The 25868-nt window shown below is 38.0% G+C and overlaps 1 protein-coding gene across 4 annotated transcripts in view; it reads right to left on the reverse strand.

Annotated features, from left to right (window-relative positions):
* MINDY2 (MINDY lysine 48 deubiquitinase 2) overlaps positions 1-20846 on the reverse strand; it is a 78838-nt gene extending 57992 nt beyond the window's left edge. For 2 of the 4 annotated variants that reach the window (XR_004348636.1, XM_032624028.1), the window contains exons 1-2: positions 19866-20846; positions 6494-6551 (exon numbers count right to left, since the gene is read on the reverse strand). Coding sequence is in view for 3 of the 4 variants with exons in the window: in XM_032624028.1 (XP_032479919.1) it covers positions 6494-6551; positions 19866-20714 (907 nt within the window). In the remaining variant the exon portion in view is untranslated. The remainder of the gene's footprint in view (positions 1-6493; positions 6552-19865) is intronic. The other 2 variants (XM_032624029.1, XM_032624027.1) reach the window with 2 other exon arrangements.
* Between the last annotated feature and the right edge of the window lie 5022 nt (positions 20847-25868).

Raw genomic sequence — 25868 nt, forward strand, 5'->3', positions numbered from 1 at the left:
GGAAGAGAGGGTTTGGCAGTAGGTAGTAGGTAACTTATCCCAGGTGAGCATTTGGAAAAGAGAAGACACAGTCAACTGTGGGCAAAATTAAAATGCTTCAACATTGACCTCCTTTTATAGTATTTATGTTCAAAAGATAAAATAATTACCTTTTAAAAAGTCAGACAGCACCATCATCCTAACAACCATTTTCCTTACTATAATACGATGCTAGTCTCAGCATCATACAAACTGTCTTGGATGGTTAAAATCATAGTGTGTATTCTAGTTTGTGTTGTGCTTTTTTACCTCATCTTCCTAACCATTTTCTGCCTTCCACCTACACTTCTTCCCCACTTTATTAGACCTCCTAGCACTCATTAGGAGCTTTCATGTTGCTTTCTTGAGGCCAAAGCCCTCCAACAAGCCATGTCCATGTTTGACCCTGTTCTAATACTCCAGTAACAGAAATTTCCAAATTAAAATTCCCTCCTCCTCTAACCTTTGAAAAACCTAGGAAAACCTTTAATGGTATCTTTACAATCTTTCTACTAGTGTTTGCTTATTTAATGAAAAAGTATCTCTGGTTCCCCCAGACAACTGGAGTAATCTCAAGAGAACAAAATCCAAATAGCTTAGAAAATTAAACAATTTGTTTTGGCAGGATTGGCTTTAAATAAAGTTTACTTTTGGTGAGGCAGAGTTTTCAGAATCTCTCTTCTCACATTATTCTTGCTCACTTCTCTCCCACCTCCCATTAGGATCATATTACTTTCATGCTGTCCCTGTAGATGAGTCTCCTCGCCCAGGACTTCCAAACCTCTTTAGCTAGCCTAAATCTAAATATTACTTTGTCAATTTTTCTTTTTCCCTATAATTTAAAAAATTCTCTACTCTATGTCCTACTCTCTCAGGGAGTTTTAAAATCTAACAGTTAGATAAATTTAAGATACCAAGATGCACTAATTATTTTCTTTCCAAGAAAAATACCATGTTAACATTTTCTTAGTACATTTATGCAAGCCAAACTGACTGTATTGTTGACATCTCCAAATAACTTGTCCACAGTACACAATCAGTAAATATTTGCTGGATAAGAAAAAGAAAAAAAAAAGGAAGAGACAAGTAGTAGGAATTTAAAATACTCTTATCAAAAACACTTGAGTGGTGGAAAGGGAGAAGGGATATACTTTTGAGAATACTAGCCTTTCAGCACTTTAAAAATCATATTAGAAGGTGCCTAGATGGAGAGAACACATAATTTAATCTTTCTGAGCTTTGGTTACCTCATCTGTAAAATGAAGAGATATTATAATTTATGATGCTTTTATTTCCACTCCAATCTTACCCTTTTATACTATTATTACCTCCATTCATATGCCCTCTGCCTCTGCTCATGGGTCTCTGCCATTACAAATGCATTCTTTAGCTATGGGAACTGACAGCAAAAGAGCTCATTTTGTCTCAGAAGGTAGAATAGAAAAAGGCAAGTAGAGTGATGGTAATAACTAGCAGGCAAGAGGTTAGGTAAATGGCATCGGTCTATGATAGCACAGACAGCAGAGCCAGGATGACATAAGAAGCTGTGGAGTGGCAGCACAGTTTAAGGTTAGCACTGTCCAACAGAAATATAATGCAAGCCATAAATGCAAACCCATATGTAACTTTAAATTTTTAGTAGCCACATTAAAAAAAGTAAAAAGAAGTAAAATTAATTTTAATAATATATTTTATTTAGCCCAGTATATTAAACGTCGCTCCTGCTGAAACTTCCCCCCACCCCGTGGAAAAATTGTCTTCTACAAAAGCAGTCCCTGGTGCCAAAAAGTTTGGGGACCGCTGCTCTAACCCATGCATTTCAGCAGGGGCGATGTTACCGCCAAGGGGGCAAAAACTGATTCTTGGAGGGTAGGGACAAAAGTATCTTAGATATTATAATAGTTTGTGGCCTTCAAAGGGCCACAGGACATGAAGAGACATACAGTATATCCGTGGTATTAAAATTTCCCGGAGTGAGTGATTAGGACAAAGATGTCTACAAAGGCTCCTTAGGGGGGCAATACTGAAAAAAAGGTGGAGAAACACTGCTCTATCTAATCTGTGCATGCTGGGAAACTTTAGGGGATGATCCTGGACCCACGTCTCTTCTCTCTTTATACTTTCTCTCTTAATGATCTCATCAATTTCCACAGATTTAAATACCATTTTTATACTAACGACTCCTAAATTCCTATCTTGAATTTCACTGTCCTCTGGAACTCATGGTCTCTCAAATCTTCTAAGTATTTTCTTTTCTTAATGTTTCCTTCATCTTCTGCCTAAATGAAATTTGGCTCTGCCTTGATGACACTGCAGCCCTCTCAAGTGATGTCTTTTCTCTCTCATGCTTCTTTACCGGTGAGCCTGGAGGTGGATCTACTTGCTCCTTAGGGTCATTCTTTCTCTCCCTCCTCCCTAAAACTCCTCAGTTTTAAAACTCATGCTATCATATAATACTACCCATTATCCACCCACCTGGTTATAGTTCTCTACCAACTTTCAGGTCAATCTGCCTCATTCCTAGCTCACTACCTCTCTATGACACAAATCCTGCCATAATTTTTGATAATTTCAATACTCATAGAGATGACCCATCTAATACCCTGGACTTTCTGTTCCTTGCCTCTTTTCCAACAAGAATCTTATATTCCATCTTATCTCAGAAACTCATTCCCTATGATCATATAGGTTTGTTGTCACCAGGCTCCAAAAATTCTTCAGCTGTATCAGGGCCTACAATCCACTAAATCCCATCACATTTTTCTTCAACATATTTATATCCTCATTTCCTCTTTATGCAACTTAACTATTATAGCTCATCATTATAACCACTCTCTACACATACCTCCGATTTCCTAGACTCTTTCTTCAGCATACTCACTTGGCAAAAACCCAGCTCTGGTTAAATCCTGCTCCTCCACTATTCAGGCCTATACTCATGCAGCTGAGTGTGACTGAAGAAATCATACTGCCAATGTTGGCTGGTCTCACTAACCCCAGTGGTAATGCCCAGGAATAATACTTCATCTCCCCATTCACCTCCAACTTGTCTAGGCAACTATTTTATACCTTCCTTCTCATCTTCAACAACTCCTCCTTCATCTTCACTCTCAGCTGATAACCTGGTTTCCCGTTTCACTGAGAAAATAGAAGCACTCAAAAGACCTTCTATAAGTTACCACACCCACATCTGTCCACCTACCTGCATCTATTTTTAATACATTCTATCTTCCCTCCTATTGCTAAGGATAAAGTTTCTGTACTGCCTAAGACTAATACTTCTATTTGTCTAAAATACTCTTTTCAATTCCTTTCCTTCAATTTTCTCTTTTGAAGAACAGCTTTATAGAAATGTAATTCACATACCATATAATTAACCCATTTAAAGTGTACAATTCAATGTTTTTAAAGTATATTAATAGGATTGTGAAATTATCATCATGATCTAATTTAGAACATTTTGGTCTCCCCTTAAAGAAACTCTATACCCATTAGCAGTCAATCTCTATTTCCCCCCTATATTCCCAAGTCCTAAGCAACCACTAATCTACTTTCTGTCTCTAAATTTGCCTATTCTGGACATTTGATATAAATGGAATCATATAATAAGTGGTATTTTGTGACTTGGCTTCTTTGACTTAGCATAATGTCTTTAAGGTTTATCCATATTACAGCATGTATCAATACATTCCTTTTTATGGCTGAATAATGTTTCACTATATGGATATAACACAGTTTGTTTATCCACTCATCAGTTTATGGCTATCTGGGTTGTTTCCACTTTTAGGCTATTATTATAATGCTGCTATGTACATTCCTGTACAAGTTTTTATGTGAACATGTATTTTTACTTCTCTTGGGTAAAGTTGTAGGATCATAGGTAATTCTATATTTAACTTTCTACGGAACTGACAAACTGTTTTCCACAGTAGCTTCATTATGTTACATTCCTACTGGCTATGTACAATATATAAGGGCTTCTAATTTTCCCCTGTGCCCACTCCAGTCAGGTTTTTATCCTGCGGACTCGCTGAAGTTACCAATTACCTCCTTATGGCTCAATCAATGGTCAATTTTCAGTTTTCATCCTGCGTGGCCTATTAGCAGCATTTGATTCAACTAATCTCTAACTCTTCATTGAAACTCTTCATTTAGATTCTAGGAAATTAGTCTTTGGTTTTTCTTCTATATAGTTGAGCTTCTACCCATTCTTCCTCTTCCTCAGCTTCTAATCACTGGCACATCCAAGATTCAGTCTACTGATCTCTTCCCTTCTCTATCTACTTTCATATTATTTGTGACTCAGTATAACTGTCATTTATATATGTTATCTGTTCCCAAATGTGTATTTATAGGCTAGATCTGTGCTGTCCAATACAATAACTAGTAGTGACATGTGGCTACATAAATTTAAATTTAATTAATTAATAAAAATTTAATTTAATTTAAAATTAATTTAATATTCAGTTCCTCAGTCACATCAGCTATATTTTAAGATATCAAGAGCCACATGTGCCTAGTGGCTATGAAACTAGACAGCACAGATATAGAACATTTCCATTGACACAGAAAGTTTTACTGTACAGCACTGATTGAGACCTGTCCTCTAGACTCTACATTTATGTATCCCACTGCCTCCCTGATATCTCCACTTGAATGCCAATAAACATCCCAAAACCAAAATCCTGATATTCCTCCCTAAACATGTTCCTTCCATTTTTTCCTGTTTCAGTTGATGTTAACTCTGTCCTTCCAGTTGTTCAAACCAAAAATCATGGGGTAACCCTTGACTTCACTCTCACTCCACATTCAACTGATCGGCAAATTCTGTCAGCTCTATATTCAGAATCTGACCATATTTTATAATCTCCACTTCTACTACCCTGCTTGAAGCCACCACCATCTTTTGCCAGTTTTAACAGCTTGCTAACCAATCTCCCTGCTTCTGCCTTTACACCACTAAGTTCTATTTTCAACATAACAGCCAGAGAATTCTTGTTAAACTCAAAGTCAGATCATTAGTCCTCTGTTCAAAATCCTTTAATGGCTTCCCAATCACCCACAGCAAAAGTCAAAGTTGCTATAATAGCCTAGGATACTGTATGATATGATCCCATTACCTCTAATCTCATCTCCTAATACTTCCCCTTTGCACAGTCCTTGGCAGTCATACTGGCTGTTCATCAAAAGCACTAAGCATATTTCAGCCTTTTACATGAAATATAATTTAGAAATCACAAAGTTTAAGAATCACCAAGCTAGAGTAAAAGAGGTTTAAATAGAAATTCTATTTCCAGACATCTAGATATTGAAAGTAATCTACACTTAACTATGAGGTTCCCTAGCCAGTGAGTGGGATTAAATGACATTAATTACATAAATTAAAAGGTCTTCAAGGGCTTCCCTGGTGGCGCAGTGGTTGAGAGTCCACCTGCCGAGGCAGGGGACACAGGTTCGCGCCCCGGTCCGGGAAGATCCCACATGCCTCGGAGCAGCTAGGCCCATGAGCCATGGCCACTGAGCCTGCGCATCCGGAGCCTGTGCTCCACAACGGGAGAGGCCACAACAGTGAAAGGCCCGCGTACCGCAAAAAAAAAAAAAAAAGAAAGAAAGAAAAAGGTCTTCCAAAAGCTCTAATCTCAATTACTTCACTAAACCTACACCTCACAAAAAAAAAATCAGTTAGCTAGTTGGCTGGAATGGCATAAATAAACTAATTAGCTAATAAAATTTTTTAAAATAAAAATTTAATTACTAAACAACTGTAAGAATATAGATTAAGATTTCCGATTTGGTAATAGTATAAATATATAAATTCTTATTTGCTAAATTGTAAAAGACTGCAGGGTGATATACAACAACCTGCTCTGTAAACAAGTTCTACTCAATGCAACTGGTCTGCAAACTAAACTGTGTAGTATGGTCTGTTTTGAAATAAGAATCTTGCATAAGAATGCAATTCAATACACTGCTTCCTTCATCAAGAAAAATTGGCTATCAAAAAATTTCAGATGGACTAAAATGTTTTACAGTCTAGTATAAGCCTCTATTTCACTGCAGACCGGTAACTAACATTTTATAGACTGACAGAGGTCTATGAATCATATTTTGGGTAGCACTGCTCTAAATCACCTCCTGGGTTTTAATTCAAGTCTACTCAATATTTTAAAACACTACCTACATTCAATGTTAGAGTTTTTGTGCCATTTCCCACTCTGTAGTTTATTTGAATTAATATGCACCTTGTTGTTTTCTAGATGTCACTAGTCTCTTTATTTATATTAAAGAATTTTAATGCTGGTCAGAAAGAAGGCATCCAATAACAGAAACATACTGATAAAATTTTTTAATTAAGAGATTAAAAATTATAACTTAAAAATAGCCTCAAAAAGGTGAAATTTGGTAATATATTAGCTTTGAAAACTTTGGTTTATTTTGAAAGAGATATAAAAATCATTCACTTTTCAACACTAACCTAAATATTCCATCAGCTGTTCAGCAGTTATGATTTCCATCATCGGTGGAAGTTTCACCTGAAAAACAAAGTATTTTTCTATAAAATCAAATGTTTTAGATAATTTAAAGTGTTTCTTCAGTCAGAAACACAAGTATGTATGTGTATTATATGTATCTACTATAGGTATACAACACTCACATTTAAAAATCTTTGTAACTAATCTTTAATACAACAAAGCCAATCCTATCACCATAAAATTTACAGGGTGATATAAGATCTCAGAGAGTCAATGAGAAATCTATTTTCAAAGCCAAGTGCTATGCCTTTTGTCACCCATCCTGATTGTCATTATGCACCTGCAGCAGTGTCCTGCATGATAGAAAATACAGTTTAAGGGCAGGAAGAGGCACCGAACACGTTTTGACAGGTCACCCATGCAGCAGTTTTACTGAAGACAGGCTTAACACAGGTCAATATTCCATTACTTCAGTCTACCTGGGCCATTTTTTTTTGTTGAGTAGCTAAAATGAATACAGTATAAAGGATGGTCATAAACTGAAGGATTCATATTATATGAGTCAACCTGTAAAATTTAAAAACAGGCAAAATTAAACTTTACTGTTTAGAGCTGTACATGTATAAAGAAAAGAAAATGGATACTATAAAAATTAGGACTGTGGTTAACCCTAGGGATAAGAGAAGGAGTTACAGTCGTAACAGGACATGTAAGAGGCCTCTGGGGTGCTGGCAATGCTCTATATCTTGACTTGCATGGTAGTTCCACTGTTTGCTTTATGATAACTTGTTAAACTGGACATCTCTGTTTTATGTACTCTTCTGTATGCGCTATATGTCACAATAAAAAGGTTAAAAGTAGATATATACGTTATAGTCATATTTAAGTTTCAAAAGTTATGTCAGCTGCAACACAGTCTAAATGAATTTTTCAAATTAATTATCAGATGAATTACACAGATACTACAGCCAATGATTGTAAATATTTTAGCTGACTTATTGAAAAGCATACTCCTTGGTATATTCATGGAAGAAAAATAAGTACTGTAGGATGCAAACTCGAACAAAATAATTAACATAGCAATGACAGAATAGCAGCATAATTAAAAATTCCTCAGGAATTACTATTTCAGGATCATTTAAATCAGCAATTTCTCCAACAACAACTGTTGAAGAAGGTGCTCTGGATCTTTATGTTACCGAATGTAGTAACAGTATGTCACAATTTTTCGTTTTAATCAATGAATAAAGTAAGTGCTAAAAAAGATCCCTGTAAAATAGAACAGTTTTAGACCCTCTGAAAGCATACATGACAGTTGGTACTTATGAGTTAGTCATCCAGTGGCTTTATCACTCAGTGAAAACCAAGAATTGCCATGGAGGTTTTGATCATTACTTGTTTCTAAATTATTCTTATTTTCTAGGACACTTTTTAAAATTGTAATAGACTTTTTTTTTTTTTTTGGCTGCGCCGCATGGCATGCGGGATCTCAGTTCCCCGACCAGGGATAGAATCCACGCCCCCTGCAGTGGAAGCACAGAGTCTTAACAACTGGACCACCAGGGAAGTCCCAGAAATTGTAATAGACATTTTTTTTGGAGCAGTTTTAGGTTTACAGAAAAATTCAGCAGAAAGTACAGAGAGTTCCCATAAAGAGTATATTTTTCAAATTGAAACTCATTGGCAAATTATAGTCCCCTGCTTGTTTTTCTAAATAAAGTTGTATTGGGTGTCACTCTCATTTGTTTACGTACTGTCTTTGGCTGCTTTTGCACTATAATAACAGGCTGAATCTTTGCAACAGAGACGATATGGCCCACAAAGCCTAAAATATTTACTATCTGGTCCTTTACAGGAAAAGTGTGTTGATCCCTGCTTTAGATGATTTTAACTGCTTTTAGATGATATTTTATCAAGGTGTTTCAATACCACTTTGAAGGTCTGATATTTAAACCAGTAGTTTATATACAGTGTGAATATTTACATTCTGAATAACTGTCAGACCACTCTGAAAGTCCAGTTTTCACCTAACAATGCTTCTTAAATGAGACCTATATATTCTTTTATTCCAGACAAATTCAGTACAGAAATATATTCACCAGAAAATCCCATAAACAAATAGCTTATCCTCTTTTGGTCAATGTAGTAATCCCACTATAAAATTGTCAATAAGAAACCAAGGCACTAACAAGTGTATGTATTTGGGAAATACATTCTACAATCCTAGATTTCTACAAATAGATGATTTCAGGGTTTAGTCTTGAAATTTCCAAATAATAACAACTGCCTATCATGTCTTGCTTCAAACATTTGAAATAGCAAATGACAACCTTTATAGAGATTTTAGAAGTGGGACAACAAATACGCAAATATTTTAACTATCCCCAAGCATACTGAGCAGTATATTCATTTCCCGAATCTTAGCCAACAAAATATTATGGATGTTCACTAAAGCTAGGGACAAAAGAGTATAATAGTGAAGAAATGTCTGCCTCCTTCCCACTAATACTTTGGAGCCATCAACAGATCTTAATTTTTTTTAACCACAAAATGATCTTCCTGAATGCTTGCTTCTCTTTTTGCTTCCCTCTACCACCATCACCACAAAGGCAAATGCTGAAGATTTTGTTAATGATCGTAAGACTTTCTCTCCTTTGTCTCTTTAGAGTCTATTAAAGAAAAAACAGGTTATGGGAAAGTTAGCTAAGGATACAGAATTTTAAATTGTGGCATTCTGTCTGAATCTCTAAATCTTATGATGAAAAACAGAAAAACAAATGAAGTATGACCTAGGTTCTCAGATGGTCCTCTTTTAGTAATAATCTATAACATATTGTTTACAAGTAAATTAATGTATTCAAGGACATCTGGAAGGTACTCTAAGTAGTTTAAATATTCTTCCTAAAATTTGAGCAAAACCTCTCAGTGCATATTCACACATAGTTTCAAATTAATAGAGTCCAAATAAAATGAAGCTTTTATTATCTAGGAAAATAAATTATGTCCTATCCTATAATATTTTATTATTCTAACTAGATTTCTATTAAAATTAATATTTAAATAAAATATTTAATATTAAACACTTAAATTAACAAAAGGAAATAATGCTACTACAACTCCATATATTCAACTATAGGATAAAACATCATTAATTCAGCCCAATTATTCTGTAATTCTTGGTCATTCGAAGAGTGAAGTGTACTTGAGAATAGACTCAAGAGAGACCAAAAATAAAAATAACAAAACCTGCTTAAAGTGTTAATATCCTGAACAGAAATGTAAAACATCTCAAAAGTGATATGCCAAGATTTTGATACCTATAATTTTGATATAGGGGAGAGGGGGGAAAAAATGCAGGGGACCCAGTAATAACAAAGAAATAAGGAACAGTCTATATAGCTAATGGTAAGTATGAAAATGACCAGCCAAAGAACATTGTTAAATGTTTAATTAGAATACCAATTAATAAGTACTCAAGAAATACAGTTTGGGGCTTCCCTGGTGGCGCAGTGGTTAAGAATCTGCCTGCCAATGCAGGGAACACGGGTTCAAGCCCTGGAAGATCCCACATGCTGCAGAGCAACTAAGCCCGTGTGCCACAACTACAGAGCCTGTGCTCTGGAGCCCATGTGTCACAACTACTGAAGCCAGCACACCCTAGAGCCTGTGCTCTGCAACACTCAATCAATGTGATACACAACATTAACAAACTGACAAAAAATCATATGATCATCTCAATAGATGCAAAAAAAGCTTTTGATAAAATTCAATATCGATTTATGATAAAAACTCTCAACAAAGTGGGTATAGAGGAAACACACCTCACCATAATAGAGACCATTTATGACAGGACCACAGCTAACAGATCAGGAACAAGACAAGGATGCTCAACCACTTTTTTTTTTTTTTTTTTTTGGCCATCCAGTGTGGCTTGTAGGATCTTAGTTCCCAGACCAGGGATTGAACCTGTGCCCCCTGCAGTGGAAGTGCGGATTCCTAACCCCTGGACCACCAGGAAATTCCCATTACCACTTTTAATCAACACAGTATTGGAAGTCCTAACCACAGCAACCAGACAAGAAAAAGAAATAAAAGGAATCCAAACTGGAAAAGAAGTAAAACTGTCACTGTTTGCAGATGACATGCTATACATAGAAAATCCTAAAGACACCACCAAAAAGCTACCAGAACTCATCAATGAATTTGGTAAAACTGCAAGATACAAAATTAATACACAGACTTCTAAAAACAGCAACACTTTCTTTCAATGAAATCTTATATAAAACGTTATCTGAAATATATGTATATATATGTGTGTGCGTGTTTATTTTTTTTTTGGCTGTGCCGCACAGCATGTGGGATCTTAGTTCCCCAGCCAGGGATCAAACCCGTGCCCCCTGCAGTGGAAGCACAGAGTCTTAACCACTGGACCTCCAAGGAAGTCCCGTGAAATATATTTTAAATGAAGAACTGACAGAACTTTGTGACCAGTGAAAAGTGAAGGATGATGGGAAAAGAAAAATTGAAGTTGACTCTAAGGCTCAGGGAACTCTAAAACTTATGATCCATACATTTAATAAAAATAAGACATTTGGTAAGGGAAGGTAAGTTTGTAGAAGAAAATGATGTCTGCTTCATAACTGTGAAATTTAGTTTGACATTCAAACAGAAAGTTGAGTTGGAACTCAGGAGACAAAAATTTTTTTTTTTAATATTTATTTAGTTAGTTGCACCAGGTGGGCTCCTTAGTTGCGGCTCGCAGGCTCCTTAGTTGCAGCATGCAGGCTTCTTAGTTGTGGCATGCATGTGGGATCCAGTTCCCTGACCAGAGATCGAACCTGGGCCTCCTGCATTGGGAGCATGGAGTCTTAACCACTGTGCCACGCAAGGAAGTCCCAGGAGACAAATATTTTTAATTTGTCCGTGAATTATTTGATTCCTGTGCTGTAGTCTGTTTTTGCATTACTTATGGTAAAAAGGATCACTAAATAATACAATTTCTTGGGAATTCCCTGGTGGTCCAATGGTTAGGGCTCTGCACTTCCACTGCAGGGGATGTGGGCTCAATCCCTGGTTGGGGAACTAAGATCCTGCAAGCAGCACAGCACGTCCAAAAAAAAAAAAGATTTCTTCTCAGTTCACGTCTCACTGATTTTGAATATGTGGCAAATCATATAGTATTCGTAATTTTTTTAAGTTGAAATTGTGAAGAAATTATAATATAAGTATTATTAATGGGAATCAAAGAGACGAAATGCAGCTTTTTTCAAAATAAGGGCTAAAAAACTTAAGGATCCTTTCAACATGCCTTTAATTCTGGCTCCAGCAAATAAACATGTATTATAAGCTATTATACATCATGCTTTATATTCTAATTTCTTAGCGGTAATATTCATTTATTATTAAGAATAATTACTGTACTTAAAAATACTAAAAATCTAACTGACTTTCTACATGCCATCAGTATTTCAAATCAGGAAAATTTAATAAGAGACAACTTTCAACTTCGGCCAATTTGAAACACCTTTACCCTCAATGTTTATCAGAACTTAGACCCCATTCTCAGGGTAATATCAAGGCCTATTTAAAACTATTTAAAACCATCAGAAACTGCAGATATATTCACATGTATTAGATTTTCAACAATGTCCTATTTTATATGCAATTCAAAGGTTTTAGAACAATGAAGAATGTTTTTCCAGTGAAATTTTCCCAGTAAAAGATGTATAATAAAAGAAGACATCTTGGTGCTTCCCTGGTGGTGCAGTGGTTAAGAATCCGCCTGCCAATGCAGGGGACATGGGTTCCAGCCCTGGTCTGGGAAGATCTCACATGCTGTGGAGCAACTAAACCCATGCGCCACAACTAAGCTTGCGCTCTAGAGCCAGCGAGTCACAACTACTGAAGCCAGTGTGCCTAGAGCCCATGCTCCGCAACAAGAGAAGCCACCACAATAAGAAGCCCAGGCACCACAACGAGGAGTAGCCCCCGCTCACCGCAACTAGAGAAAGCCCGGGTGCAGCAACAAAGACCCAAGGCAGCCAAAAATAAATAAATAAATAAGTTTATAAAAATAAATAAATACAACTTTTTTTAAAAAAGGCATCTTTAGTTCAAATTTCACTGGACTTATATTTAAGCAGCTCAGCAAGCTTACCATGCTGAAAATATACCTAAAGAAAAAGTGACAGTGAAACATTTATATTAATTGCTTGTAAGACAGATGAGAATAAGATAAGAGAACAGTTAAAAGTCTACTAAAGTAGTCCAGGAGAGAGATGAAAGTGGCCTGAACTAGGGTAGTGGCAGGAGAGAGAAAACTTAACTACTGAAAATATCAAAGAAAATACTTAATAAACTTTGATGGTAAAGGCAAGCTCGTTCACCACAGAACTCAAGAAAGCCTCTGAAATTGGAAGTGTCAGATAATTGAGAGGACATGGGATAAAACACAGGAGGCTAAAAAGAGAAGGAATCTGTACAAAGAACAGATCCCCAGGATTTGTTCTAAGGAATCGTGAAGTCTATTTCTGCTTCTCTGACTTTATCACTAGCTCTTCTTCCACTCTGGTTTGTCCCAGGCCTATTGTCCACCAGGCTTACTGTTACCTTGAATTTCAACTTTCCAACCAAATATCTGAAGTAAGAGCTCAGGTTCTGAAGTGGGTATAAACTTACCTTGGGTAAGTTATTTACACTTTATGCACCTCAATTTTCTATGTATGTAAAATAAGAACAATATCTACACAAGGATTTCATGATGTGGTTGAGAAAATTAAAAGAGAAACTGCATAGGGGCTTCCTTGGTGGCGCAGTGGTTGAGAGTCCGCCTGCCGATGCAGGGGACACAGGTTCGTGCCCTGGTCTGGGAGGATCCCACATGCCGCGGAGCGGCTAGGCCCGTGAGCCATGGCCGCTGAGCCTGCGAGTCCGGAGCCTGTGCTCCGCAATGGGAAAGGCCACAACGGTGAGAGGCCCGCGTACCACAAAAAAAAAAGAGAAATTGCATATAATACATGTAGAATACTTAGCATAGTATCTGGACATAAAAATAATTGAGTACTTACTGTTATTATTCAAAGCCCTAGGATTACTGATACCACCTGTGCTCAAATGTCCTTCACCTGGGACTTAACAGCGACAAGGATGGAAGGAGAATGGGAAGGTTTTCCACTGAAGGACTACTCATAGCAAAGGGAGAGGAGGAAATGAGGACATCACTAATAGGACAACCACCACAGGGAGTATTCATAATATCATCTGCCCATATCCACTTTATCTGACAAACCCAGAGATATTACACCAATCCTAATTCTTAGGAGAGACTGGAAATGAAAGCCTCGGAAGTGTTGCTTGCACCTTTTGTGTAAACAAAACTCTACCACTGTGTGTAGTTTTTAATCTCTTCTTACAGGATCTATATTAAAAAACAAACAGGGTGGGCAGAGGCTAAAATGGAATCTTCAGCTCACCATCTGTTTTTCCATTTTTATAAGTAATACACTTGGAAATCCTCAAAAGAGCTTTGTGCCTACTTTAGGAAAAGGGGAATATGAGAAAATTTGTGCAATTGCAATATTCCTATGAGTCAGGAAGTAAAAAAAGAAGGTAAAACCTAGTCAAAAGTAAGAAGAGGTATCTGTGAAAAGGTATGAGAAAAGAAAAGTCATCAAGGAGGGAGGGAGAATTAGAGCAAAAGCTTTCTGGTAAGAAGCTCACCCTCTGCAGGTGATAATGAGACAGAGGATATGTCCGCTGGAACGTCACTGAATTTTCTGCTAATGGCCTTTTGCTCATTTTGCTCTTGGGTCACTCATCTTTTTCTTTCTAATTTATAAGGGCTCTCTGTAAATTAAGAAATTAGCCTTTAGACACATACAGTAATCTAGCAGATAATTCCCTTAGTTTGTAGTGTGTGTTTTGACTTGACTTAGTTCCTGGTGAAGTTTTTTTGGGGAAGGGGTATCTTTTTGTCCTTTTTCTTTTTTTTAACCTTAAGTTTTTTGTTTTTTACTGAATCAAATGTATCAATTTTTATTTTATATTGATAGTTTCTAGGTTTAATGTCTGGAACAACAAGCCTAAGGTAAACAAACTTGCTTAAGAATCCTGCTGTTCCTCCCTCGATGTGGAGTAGGAGATCGTCTCAGCACCTGCTAAGCAAAGAAAGAAGAGGAAGAATTTCCCACCCAAAGGATTAAGGAGGAGAGGGGATGTGCTTCCAGCATCTTAAATCAGAATAGTGCATTCAGTCTTCCACTAAAATGCTACATAATAATTAGATACATAATGATTAGATATTACAATGCTATATGTCTTCTATTACAATGTACAGTATAAGTTTTATATATATGTGTATATATATATTTTTTTTTGAGTATGTGGGCCTTAGAACCTATATTCTTTCTATAAGAAAACAAAAGTGTGACAAAGCAGGGACTCCCTCTATTATTAAAGTAATACCTTCATAAACATAAAAATATTAAGGCAGAAGCTTTTAAAAATGTTTCATAATGCAAAATTTGAATCATATGGAAAAGCCAAAAAGTAACAGCATAATGAACTTCCAAGTACCCATCACTCTGCTTCAGTATTTATAACATAGGCCAATAACATCAGAAAGTAAATTTTATATTTTATATATCTTCTGACTTGATTTTTATAAACACAACTGATTAATTGGGCCACAGCCCTCAAATAAAAAATGGCATTGTTTTATGAAAGATTAAAGAAAAACTATTAAAAAAACACCAAAAAAAGTCTAAAATAAAGAAGCAAAATGAAAATGTATTCTAAGACTTCAATTTGGGTCAATTTACCTGGTGTCGGCTAAAGAGAATTAGAAATTTGAACTTGAATTAAATTTAATGAACAGATTTCCTTCTTTCTTGATTTGTTGGATTATCACGGCTCCACTATTTTACAGATGAGTGATGATCACCTACTTTCCAACACTTTTCATTAAACCAACACTTTTCATTAAAACTCCAACATTTCCAACTCAGTACTTACCATGTTTGATCATTTTAACTGTCATCTCTCACCCAGAATCATCATGGCACTTACTTCCTTTGAATCACTCAAATCTTCCTAATGTATTCAGTTTATTGATTTTTTTGTTTTTTTAGTTCCTCAACCAGGGACCAAACCCATGCCCCCTGCAGTGGAAGCGCAGAGCCTTAACCACTGGACTGCTAGGAAATTCCTTACTGATTTTTCTCATTACTTCATTCTCCCCCAAAAAAGATGATCAACTGTTTTACTTTCAATTCTTAATTCCATTGACTCTCCATGAATCAACCCTTGAAAAGCCCAATACATGATAATCCTAACCAGCCATTCTTCCTGCTCCTATTTCCAGGGATGAGAACTATTTTGGGGGGTGGGGAGCAAAATTTACATACTAGAAGTTTTAAAAGAATACCCCAATTTATCCATGGCCACTGACTACTTTCTGCTTATGCCTCAAATTCCTAGGCATAATCTTCAATGAGATGAGAACTTCTTTAAAGCACAACATAATTTTCTCACAAAATTCACCCTTCGATGCTTTACAACTTCTCTCCTTAATTACTGGCAAGTTCAATAGCTATTACTGATGAGATCATCTATTATTCTGCCAAAATGGAGAATGAGGCCTCAATTTTCATGTCTCTCTATCTTAACATGACCTTGTCTTTGTATCTTCCTTCCATTACTTCAGAAAAAAAGATTGTTGTTGTTTTCCTCTGAAGAGAATTTTACCACCTATTCTGAGGATTCCACGTTATCCTGACTTTTTAGCGACCTTGTTCTCATATCTGTCCTTTTTGGCAAAATCTTTCCTACTCCACCAGTTCCTTGATGCTGCTGCATTTGAGAATGATAACTGACCTTTTTTTTTTTTTTTAAATTAGAGTCTCTCTCCCACATTACTATCATGACTTTGTCCTATCTCTAGTTCTCATTTACATCTCAAACTGTGCCTATACTGATTTCTTTTACACTCTCTCATCTTTACTGCTTAGCATTCCCTTCTCCCCAGCAACTTTATTCCTCTGTTTTCCTCTTTATTCCTCTGTTTTCTCTATGTCTACTGGAGAACTGGATGGAAGAGGGAGCGAGAAAATAGAGGGAGGATGTTTATAATGGCCATTTGTAGTTCCTCACATATACTGGGATGACAAATAGTTGAGAACTATTCACCACTCTCTTTGGAGAATTCATGTATTCTCACTGATACCATATTTATATCTATGCAATAATTCTCCAGTTCAATTTTTCTCATAATTTTTACATCTTTCCTGAGGCCCATTCTATGTTTCTGGAGGCATAATGAACATTTATATTTTTATGTCCCACTAACAGACAATTCCAACCTGACACAGCCAAACTCTGACATCAACTTTCCCATCTAAAACACATTCTCTACCTTTTGAATGATCCAACCAATCCTTATTACCCAATTAGAAAAAGTGTCACATCCTTCATTTCCTATATCCAGATAGCAATCAATTCATCATTTAGGCTGTGACATTATCCTCATCAGAGAGAAGGGGCAGAGAATTTCCCATCCAAAAGAGCTATCCTCATCAATTCTTCCTGCTACACTCACTACAATCTCACCTCCAGTCTAATCTCAAATGAAAAGACCCCTTTCTTTATGTCATTCCTCTATCCAGTAATTTATAGTAGCTTCCTATTATCAGCTGTATATAAAGTCTAAACATGTCTAATGATGGGTCCTCTGAAATCTGACAACTACCTTCATACCCTATTTACTATTTTTCTCTACTACGGCATTTCTCAAACTTTTTGGTCTCAAGACCCTCTTCAGTCCTAAAAATTATTTAGGATCACAAAGAGCTCTTGTTTAAGTGGATTATATCTATCAAGATTTACCATACTAGAAATAAAAATTGAGAAAAATTTTAAACACAGGAATGCACGAGCACAGATTCTGTTAACTGTCAGAGCAATTATGTCATCACACATCATACAGCCTGAAAAACTCTACTGACACTGAGAGAGTGAGAGCGAAAAAGGCAAAAAACAACTGAGTACTATTATGAACAGTACTGACCTCAGAAGCCCTGGATCACTTTGAGAACACTGCTCTATCCAACCTTGCTACTCTTAATCGATCTCCCCATCAATCACTGATGATTACTGATGAGTAATTTTTGTGTGCATCAATAGCCTTGAGGCAGAAAAAAGCCTAAGAACCAAAGATTTATAAAACAATCTCGAAGTACCTTAGCATGCCTGCTCATTCAGAGTCTAACCCACCTATCAATTTTATTTCCTGCTACTGCCATTTCCTTCTCCTCCTCCACTGCACTCCAAGCAAGGTTGGAGTCTCCAAATAGAACAAACCTTTTTCTGCTTTTGCATCTTTGAACACACTATTCCCTCTGCCTCGAAGGAACTTCTCTTACTCATCCATCAGACCCAATACACAGGTTACCTCTTCTGTGAAGCTTTCCCTTGACATGTTCCATTCCCAATTACACTTTTCTCTGTAATTCCATAGCATATTTAGAACTTCTACATTGCAATGTGGTTACTGTTTATATGTCTGTCTCCCCATTACTAATGAGCTACATGAGGGCACACGTGCATCTTACTCATCTTTGTATTTCTAGTACCTCACATATAGTGGGAACGCAAATGTATGCTGTCTTTCAAAGTCCAATTCAATGCTCATCTATCCCCAAATATTTGAGACCATGGTACTTGCTCTTTCCTCTGAACTTCTGCAGTACTATGTAGAAACTAGGAAGTGAGAAAAGCCTAAAGGAAACTGTTACTCCTTCTGACAGAAAGACTGGGGACTTTGGCTCGTAGGATGAAATTTAACTCCCTAGTCTGACATTCAAGGGCTTTCATCAAGGGGCTCTTCACCTTTTCAATCTTATTTTCTATTATCCTGCAATATGAACTTACCACTCCTGTCATCCAAAACATACATACGCACACACACACACACACACACACATTATCCATTTTATTTTCATCCCTTTTATTTATACCCTTCCCTCTCCCAGGAATTCCATTTTCCTGTTATTTTAAATCCTACTTTTCCTTAAAAGCTTCCTGCAAGATCTAAAAATTCCATGAAGCTCTCTGGGACTATGCCAGACCAAAGGAAAACTTCCCCTTTTAGGATGTCTAATGCATTTCAATCTGCTTCCTATAACCTAGCATTTATAGTGTATTGTCTTGCATTGTTCTTTAGTAATTTCAAGTAAGTCGATGCTGCAACTCCAAATAGCTCAACAGCTCTTCAAGAGCAGGCAGTTTTCACTCAACACATTTGAGTGCCATTATGTACTAGATACTGGTAAGATATAATCTTATTTCTTTTGCATTAGCCCTTGCTAGAAAGGAAGATGAAGGGACTTAATAAACACTATTTCCTTTACTTGATTTTCTTCCTAACGAGTCACAATAATCCAGATTATTTTTTTCTAGGGAACATTTTATCTATAGATACAATTCTCAATTTAAAAGTAAAATATGTACTCTAAGATGCATCCTCTCAGCACTCTAAAACTGCAAGTTTAAATAAGACACTTCATTTACAGGTCCTCAATATATTGAGTCCTCAATATACTTCCTTTTGAAGGGCCCTTCCCTCTTTTGCTCCTTTAACTTGAATATATCTTTCCTTATTTTAGTTGTTAATTTTAGCTCCCTTAACACATTCTGATGTGTGGTTACTGGTAATGCCAGACTCTTTAAGTAGAGTCAAAGAAATGAGGCAAGTAAATATCATGCATAAAATAAAAACAATATCTTTGAAAACCAAGAAGTTATGGTAATTAGGTCTCAGGCCACTGCTTTTCCTTAAATGGAATTTGTCTAAGGGGCCACATCTTCCCCAGCACCATGTCCTTAAGTATCCACACCCAAATGGAGCAAGCAGGAGTTGGAAAATAGACTAAACGTAACCATCAAACTTGCTCCCTGATATCACGGATTGATGGTAACTTCTGAAGATGACCTTCCCCATTTCTTCACTCTTTTGCATATGTGATAAAGTCAGTAAGAAGGAATAACACAGAAAAATATAGGTTAAAAAAATAAATCAAAGGGTTTAGGATGCTCCTAGTCCCAGCTGTTTCCAAGTATATCAGCCATAGCTGAATGCTGAACGTTCATCACTAAACACTGCAAGAGACCTGAGGTTGCCGGCAATTCTTTCTGACATACATATGAGAACACTTTTCCAACAAGAGAGTCTCAGAACGAGTTTCATGTAAGAAGAAAAAGGGACGGATTGATGAATGAGGGAAAAAAAAGGAAGAAGCCATCAGCTGACAGGCAGCAGCTCCCTCGCCCCGTGTTCCCCCTCCCCGAAAGCTGTAGGAAATAGAAAGCTGCGGAGTGTACCTTCCAGGCCAGAAGCAAAACATTGAGGATGGCCAGTAAAGGGCAGGGGCCATTCTCATTCTGCGTGATGATGGGTGTGTTCTCTTCCTTCCACTGGATCCACTTGATATGATAAACAGATTGTCCCGGGAAGCGTTCCTTGGAGGCCGCCAGCACCTGGGCTGCCTCCCCCTCCTCCTGCTCCTCCTCTCGGCACAGAGGCACAGCCCGGGGCAACACCGCCGCTCCCTCCTCCTCCTCCTCGGGGACCCTGCTCTCAGCTCCTTCCTCACTATTGAACTCGGAGCTACTTGGGAAAGAATGCAGGTTAGAGAACGACTCCAGGGAGTCCAGGCTCGGCGATTCCCCGGGAGGGCTCGGGTCGCTGCAACTGCTGCTGAGGCCGCCGCCGCTGCTGGGCTCCTCGGAGCCCGCGGCCGCCGACTCTGCCCGGCAGGTGCCGGCGGGATCCGCGAGGGCGCCCGCCTCTCCGGCCGGAACCAACTCGTGGTCGGCTCCGGCCTCAGCTGCCTCCGGGGAGGCGGTCACCTTGTGCTGCCCTGTCAGAGGCGCCTTCTGGGCAGCAGGACTCTCCAAATCGCTCCCCTTCAAGTCCAAGTCCGGGAGGGAGCTGCAGGGTACGAGAACCCGAGGCGAGCCGGCGGGAGAAGCCGAGTCCGAGAGGCTCCTCCCGGCGGCTGCCGCCCCCTGCCCCTTCCCGCCGCTGCTCTCCGCCGCCCATACTCCAGGACCATCCCCAGCGGCGAGCCTGGTCTCCTGTCGCCCTTCCTGCGGAGAACCTGTCCCTGGCGCCGGCCCGGCGGCCACTCCGTGTTCTAGCGGCTGCAGGCTCTCAGGGCCGCTCTCCATACCCAGCCGCCCGCCCCTCGCTCTAAAGAGACCGCGGCGGGTTCTCCTCAGACAGCGCCTCAGACGCCATGACAGCGGCACTGGCAGCTACAGCGCCCTTGCGCGGCCTGGGCCCGGCACGTCACTGAGGAGGGCACCGGGAGCGCGCGCGCGCGCCGCCGCGCTGTCCGTGGGCCCGAGGCATTCCTGCGCGCCGCTGAGGGAGGGCGAAACTCACAGCGGCCGCCTACGCGGCCCCGCCCCTCCCGCGCGCCCGCGCGCTCTTGCGCGGGGCGTGGAGAGCGAGGCTAGGAGGGTGTGGCCAGGAGGAAAACATCCTCTCATTTTGTGGCCGGAAGTTGGACTTCGGAGCAGCTCGACCGTGCGCGGCTGCTTTAAAGGCCAGCTGGGAGGCGGTCAGCTAGATGTGACCGTTCAGAACTGGGTCGTGTGTGGTTCAACCTTGGACTGAGGGATGGGTAGGTGGCAATGGTTGTAGTATTTGGAAAAGAGCTCATCCCTGAAGAGCTCCGGAGATTTGTTTCCCCAGCTTGTAATATGGAAAATGGAAGGAATTTCTTACGAGATATAGATTTTAAAGACTGAGATCCACTCGAGGTGTTGGGATTACTGCACTGCACAATTTCCAGTCTCCCTCGGTTTTGGCTGAGAAACACCGTGCTCCTCACCAGCTACTGGTGAAAACGTTCGCCCTACATGAGGCATCAGTGCGGTTGTGGATATTGGCCTGCGCGGCAAAAAAAAGTGGGTAATTTGGGCCAATCATAATAAATTAGCTTGTGCTTGCATTGCCAAGTCTTTGCTGTTTTGTTGACTTGGCCTCATTTTGCATGGAGTGGGAAGTGCCTGTTCCTGAAAAAGTGACTTTTCTATTGAGAATCTACTCCTCTTAAGGCCATTCAGTTTTAAGAGAGGGCAGACAGAGTAGGCTGGAAGTTTTGTTGGTGACAAATAAAAGGGGATTTGGGTGCTAGTCTAACCCACTGCGATCTGTTCCCGACAAGGACTTTTTTTTTTTTTTTTTTTTGTCTTTCCATATTTTCTAGGTTCTGGGGATCCAAAACTTGACAAGATGGGTCTTCTTTCTTAGTCAGATATATAAATTCCTGATACCTAATAGAATGTGGTCTTTTTGTATCTCTTTTGATTAGGGAAGATAGACGAAATTAGTAAGCAGTGTTGCATTCACTCATTTAACATTTCAATACCCATTATATTGCTGGATACTATGTTTGGCACTGGGGATGCCATGGTGAATAAGAGGAAGGGCTCATATCTTCTTGCGGTTTACTGTCTAGAGGTTTTTTCTTATTGCTACATTTTAAATATTTGCTTGGGCAGTACAATTTCCTGACAATGTAGAAAAAAGGTGCAACACTGTAAAAAGGTGGAATGCTTTTCCTTCCACCTTTTTACAGTGACACAATGTTATGATATTTAGCCAACTCTTGGCAAGGAGGAAAATTAGAAGAGATAATAGAAAGCTTGTTCAAAATATTGAGTTTAGGTCTTCATGTCAATCTGTAAGCAATAAATACTATTGTTCAAATTAGAATTTTTCCCTGAAAAATAATTGCAAATGTTAACAGATTTAGATATATGTTGCTAGATTAAGCACTTTACAGTGTTTAAGATCATTAAGTACAAGTAAGAATATTACAGATTTCAGGAAATTCGGAACTTAGCAAGGTGCCTTGACTATAAAAAAGAAATTTGTAAAGGTGTATTACATGAAAAAAAATTGAATGAATGAATCGTTTATAGGCCAGAAACCATAGAAGAGCTAAAAATCATGAAACAAGCATCTCAAATAATGACCTTTCATTTTTCAAAGATGCTACTTAGATAAGCCTTCTTGCTCTGGTAGTTTTTATTAGTGTATGTTTCAAATGTTCACATGCATAATTTAATAACTTATTTATAACAAACAGAACCAGTTTTTCTTTTCATATGTTGTCAGCAATTATGTAAGTCAAGATGACCAAATATATGTATTTAAGTTTGTGAAAATGAACATAGTATTTTTCTAAGGGAGGTGGGGAGTGGCATTTAGGGACAGATGTCAGAAGATAATAAACTGGAAAATGTTTCATTCTTTTTTGTTTATTTGCATCTTTAGTTAATTGTGAGATAAAAGATACCATTTTAAAATAAGCTGGTTACTATCCAAAATTCTTAAATTATTTGTCAGAGTTACAGATGTAATAGTGTTAAAAGAGTTACAGATGTAATAGTGTTAAAATCGAATAGTTTATGTACAAACAAAGCAGTTCTCTGCTCTATGCCTCCACAATGAAGCAGTCCCATTCAACTCCTAGATATTTTTAGCTCCTTATATCCATATTTCTGAGTAACATGATTCCACTCTGATTTCTTCGTTTAAAAATTGTAGATATTGTTTATTGATTTATTCCCATGAAAGATGGGGATTTGGTTCTTTTCTCTCACACCATTCTTCCTTCTCTTGCGCCAACCTCCCAATTATTTCAAATTTTTGATCAAAGTACTCAAAATTTAAAGCACTAGAGTTATATATATGTTATTCACCACTAAATCAGGTATTTTACTGTGACTGTGATTACTTTTTTTGTTAAAGTTTTGTTTTCCCTGGAATTAACAATTGCCTCATTATTTTGTTTGTTTGCTTTACTCTTCACCTACCACTAACTCAGGCAGACTTACCAGTACGGTCAATCATATCAAGTTACTTCTCACACCCATTTTAATCTTGGGTACATCTCTCCTGGAACACTCCCCTTGCTCTGATCTGGACTTGTTTTATAGGCCTGCTGCACAGCTGTCATCCTGGGATTTCTCTTTACTGTTGTTTTAGGAATTCCTTCTTCCTCTCTTACATGTTGATTACTTTCTGTCTTTGATCTCCTGTCTCCCTGTTTCCTTGATTTGGTGGAACATATTCTCAGCTTCCTGAGAAAGAGTGCATAGGAAGCCCATTTTTGTAGGTCATGTTTGTTTGAAAATAGCTAGACCTTTATTCTACCTTTACATTTTATAGTTTGGCTGGATATACAACTCAACATTGGAGATACTTTTTCTTCATTTTAGTCATTGATCAACTGTCTTCTAGCTTGTAGGTGATTGTAGAGTAGTCTGATACTATTGGACTCTGGATCCTTTGTATATAACCTATTTCTTTGACATTTATTTGATCTTCTCTTTCTTCTTGGTGTTCTGACATTTCAGTATTTGATATACCTTTGGGTGGGTCTTGCTTTATTCATTGGGCTGGGTATTTGGTGATCACATTCAATGTAGATCATGTCCTTCGGTTCTGGGAAATCTCTTTTTTCATTTCTTTTATTAATCTTATCTTTTCTATAATTTTATTGATCTTTTCTTTCTAAGAGATTTCCTCAAATTTGTCTTTCAATTATTTTAAATGCATTGTTTATTGACACTATTGTATATTAAATTTACAAGAGTTCTTTCTAGTTCCTTTATATTGTTTGATGGCATCCTGACCTTTCATCTCAGAATATTGAACATAATTTTTTATATATCCTTTATATTTTTCAAAGAATATCTGAACCATGTGCTATAAAATAGTATTACTTAGTCAGTATGGAGTTACAGTGCCAGAGTATGAGATGTGGGGGATACAAGTGTAAAACATTGGTTTTATTCTTTGGGAGAGCAAAATCTGCTTTGGGAAGTAAGACATTCACATGAATTGGTCATTGAGAATACAAGTTAATTAATAATTAATACTAAAGGAGTAGTACAAGCAGTAACTTAAAAAGATTCAGATGAGAAAAAAATCTTTAGTGTGAGGTAATTAAAGAGGAATTAAGCTATTCTCCCCTAATTAAAATCACAGATTGATTATTACCTCAGGCTTAAGAAATCCAAAAAAAATCTCTCTCAAAATGATAATTCTTTTAAAATTCTATTTTTCATAGTTGGATCATAGCTTTTCTAGCTACCATGACAGAAAAATTGATGCTATATTTGACTTTTACCCTAATTTATTTACTATTATCTCATCTATCAAGTCTTGCTGATATTGTACACCCCTTTACTATTTCATTCACCTATAGCCACTTCATAGCTGAGTCCTTACCACCTCCCTAGTAGACTGTAACAGCATTCTAGTTATTCCCCAGCCTATGGTTTTGTGTTCCTCATTTTATCCTGCATAAACCTATTAGAACTAAGGTTCGAATATCTTGCTTTTATTTTGTTGATGGTTCTACTAAAACTGTGATGGTTCTTTATTGTTAGCTGAATCAAAATTGGCTCTGAGCAGATTATTGCACAGGTACAGGGCATATATACCTTTACTCCTCTTCTCTTAGCTTTCTACCCAAGAGAGAGTGATAAAATTCTGAGTTAAAATCAAGGGTTTCACACATGAAAGACTGCTCAACATCACTAATCATTAGAGAAATTCAGATCAAAACTACAGTGAGGTATCACTTCATACCAGTCAGAATGGCCATAATCAAAAAATCTACAAACAATAAATGCTGGAGAGGGTGTAGAGAAAAGGGAACCCTCTTGTACTGTTGGTGGGGATGTAAATTGATACAGCCACTATGGAGAACAGTATGGAGGTTCCTTAAAAACTAAAAATAGCACTACCATATGACCCAGCAATCCCACTACTGGGCATATACCCTGAGAAAACCATAATTCAAAAAGAGTCATGTACCACAGTGGTCATTGCAGCTCTATTTACAATAGCCAGGACATGGAAGCAACCTAAGTGTCCATTGACAGATGAATGGGTAAAGAAGATGTGGCATATACATACAATGGAATATTACTCAGCCATAAAACAGAAATGAAATTGAGTTATTTGTAGTGAGGTGGAAGGACCTGGAGCCTGTCATACAGAGTGAAGTAAGTCAGAAAGAGAAAAACAAATACCATATGTTAACACATATATATGGAATCTAAAAAAAAAATGGATATGAAGAACCTAGGGGCAGGACAGGAATAAAGACGCAGACGTAGAAAATGGACTTGAGGACACAGGGAGGGGGAAAGGTAAGCTGGGATGAAGTGAGAGAGTGGCATGGACATATATACACTACCAAGTGTAAAATAGATAGCTAGTGGGAAGCAGCTGCATAGCACAGAGAGATCAGCTTGGTGCTTTGTGACCGCCTAGAAGGGTGGGATAGGGAGGGT

Source organism: Phocoena sinus, chromosome 2 (genome assembly GCF_008692025.1).
Source record: "Phocoena sinus isolate mPhoSin1 chromosome 2, mPhoSin1.pri, whole genome shotgun sequence".
NCBI classification, from domain to species: Eukaryota; Metazoa; Chordata; class Mammalia; order Artiodactyla; family Phocoenidae; genus Phocoena; species Phocoena sinus.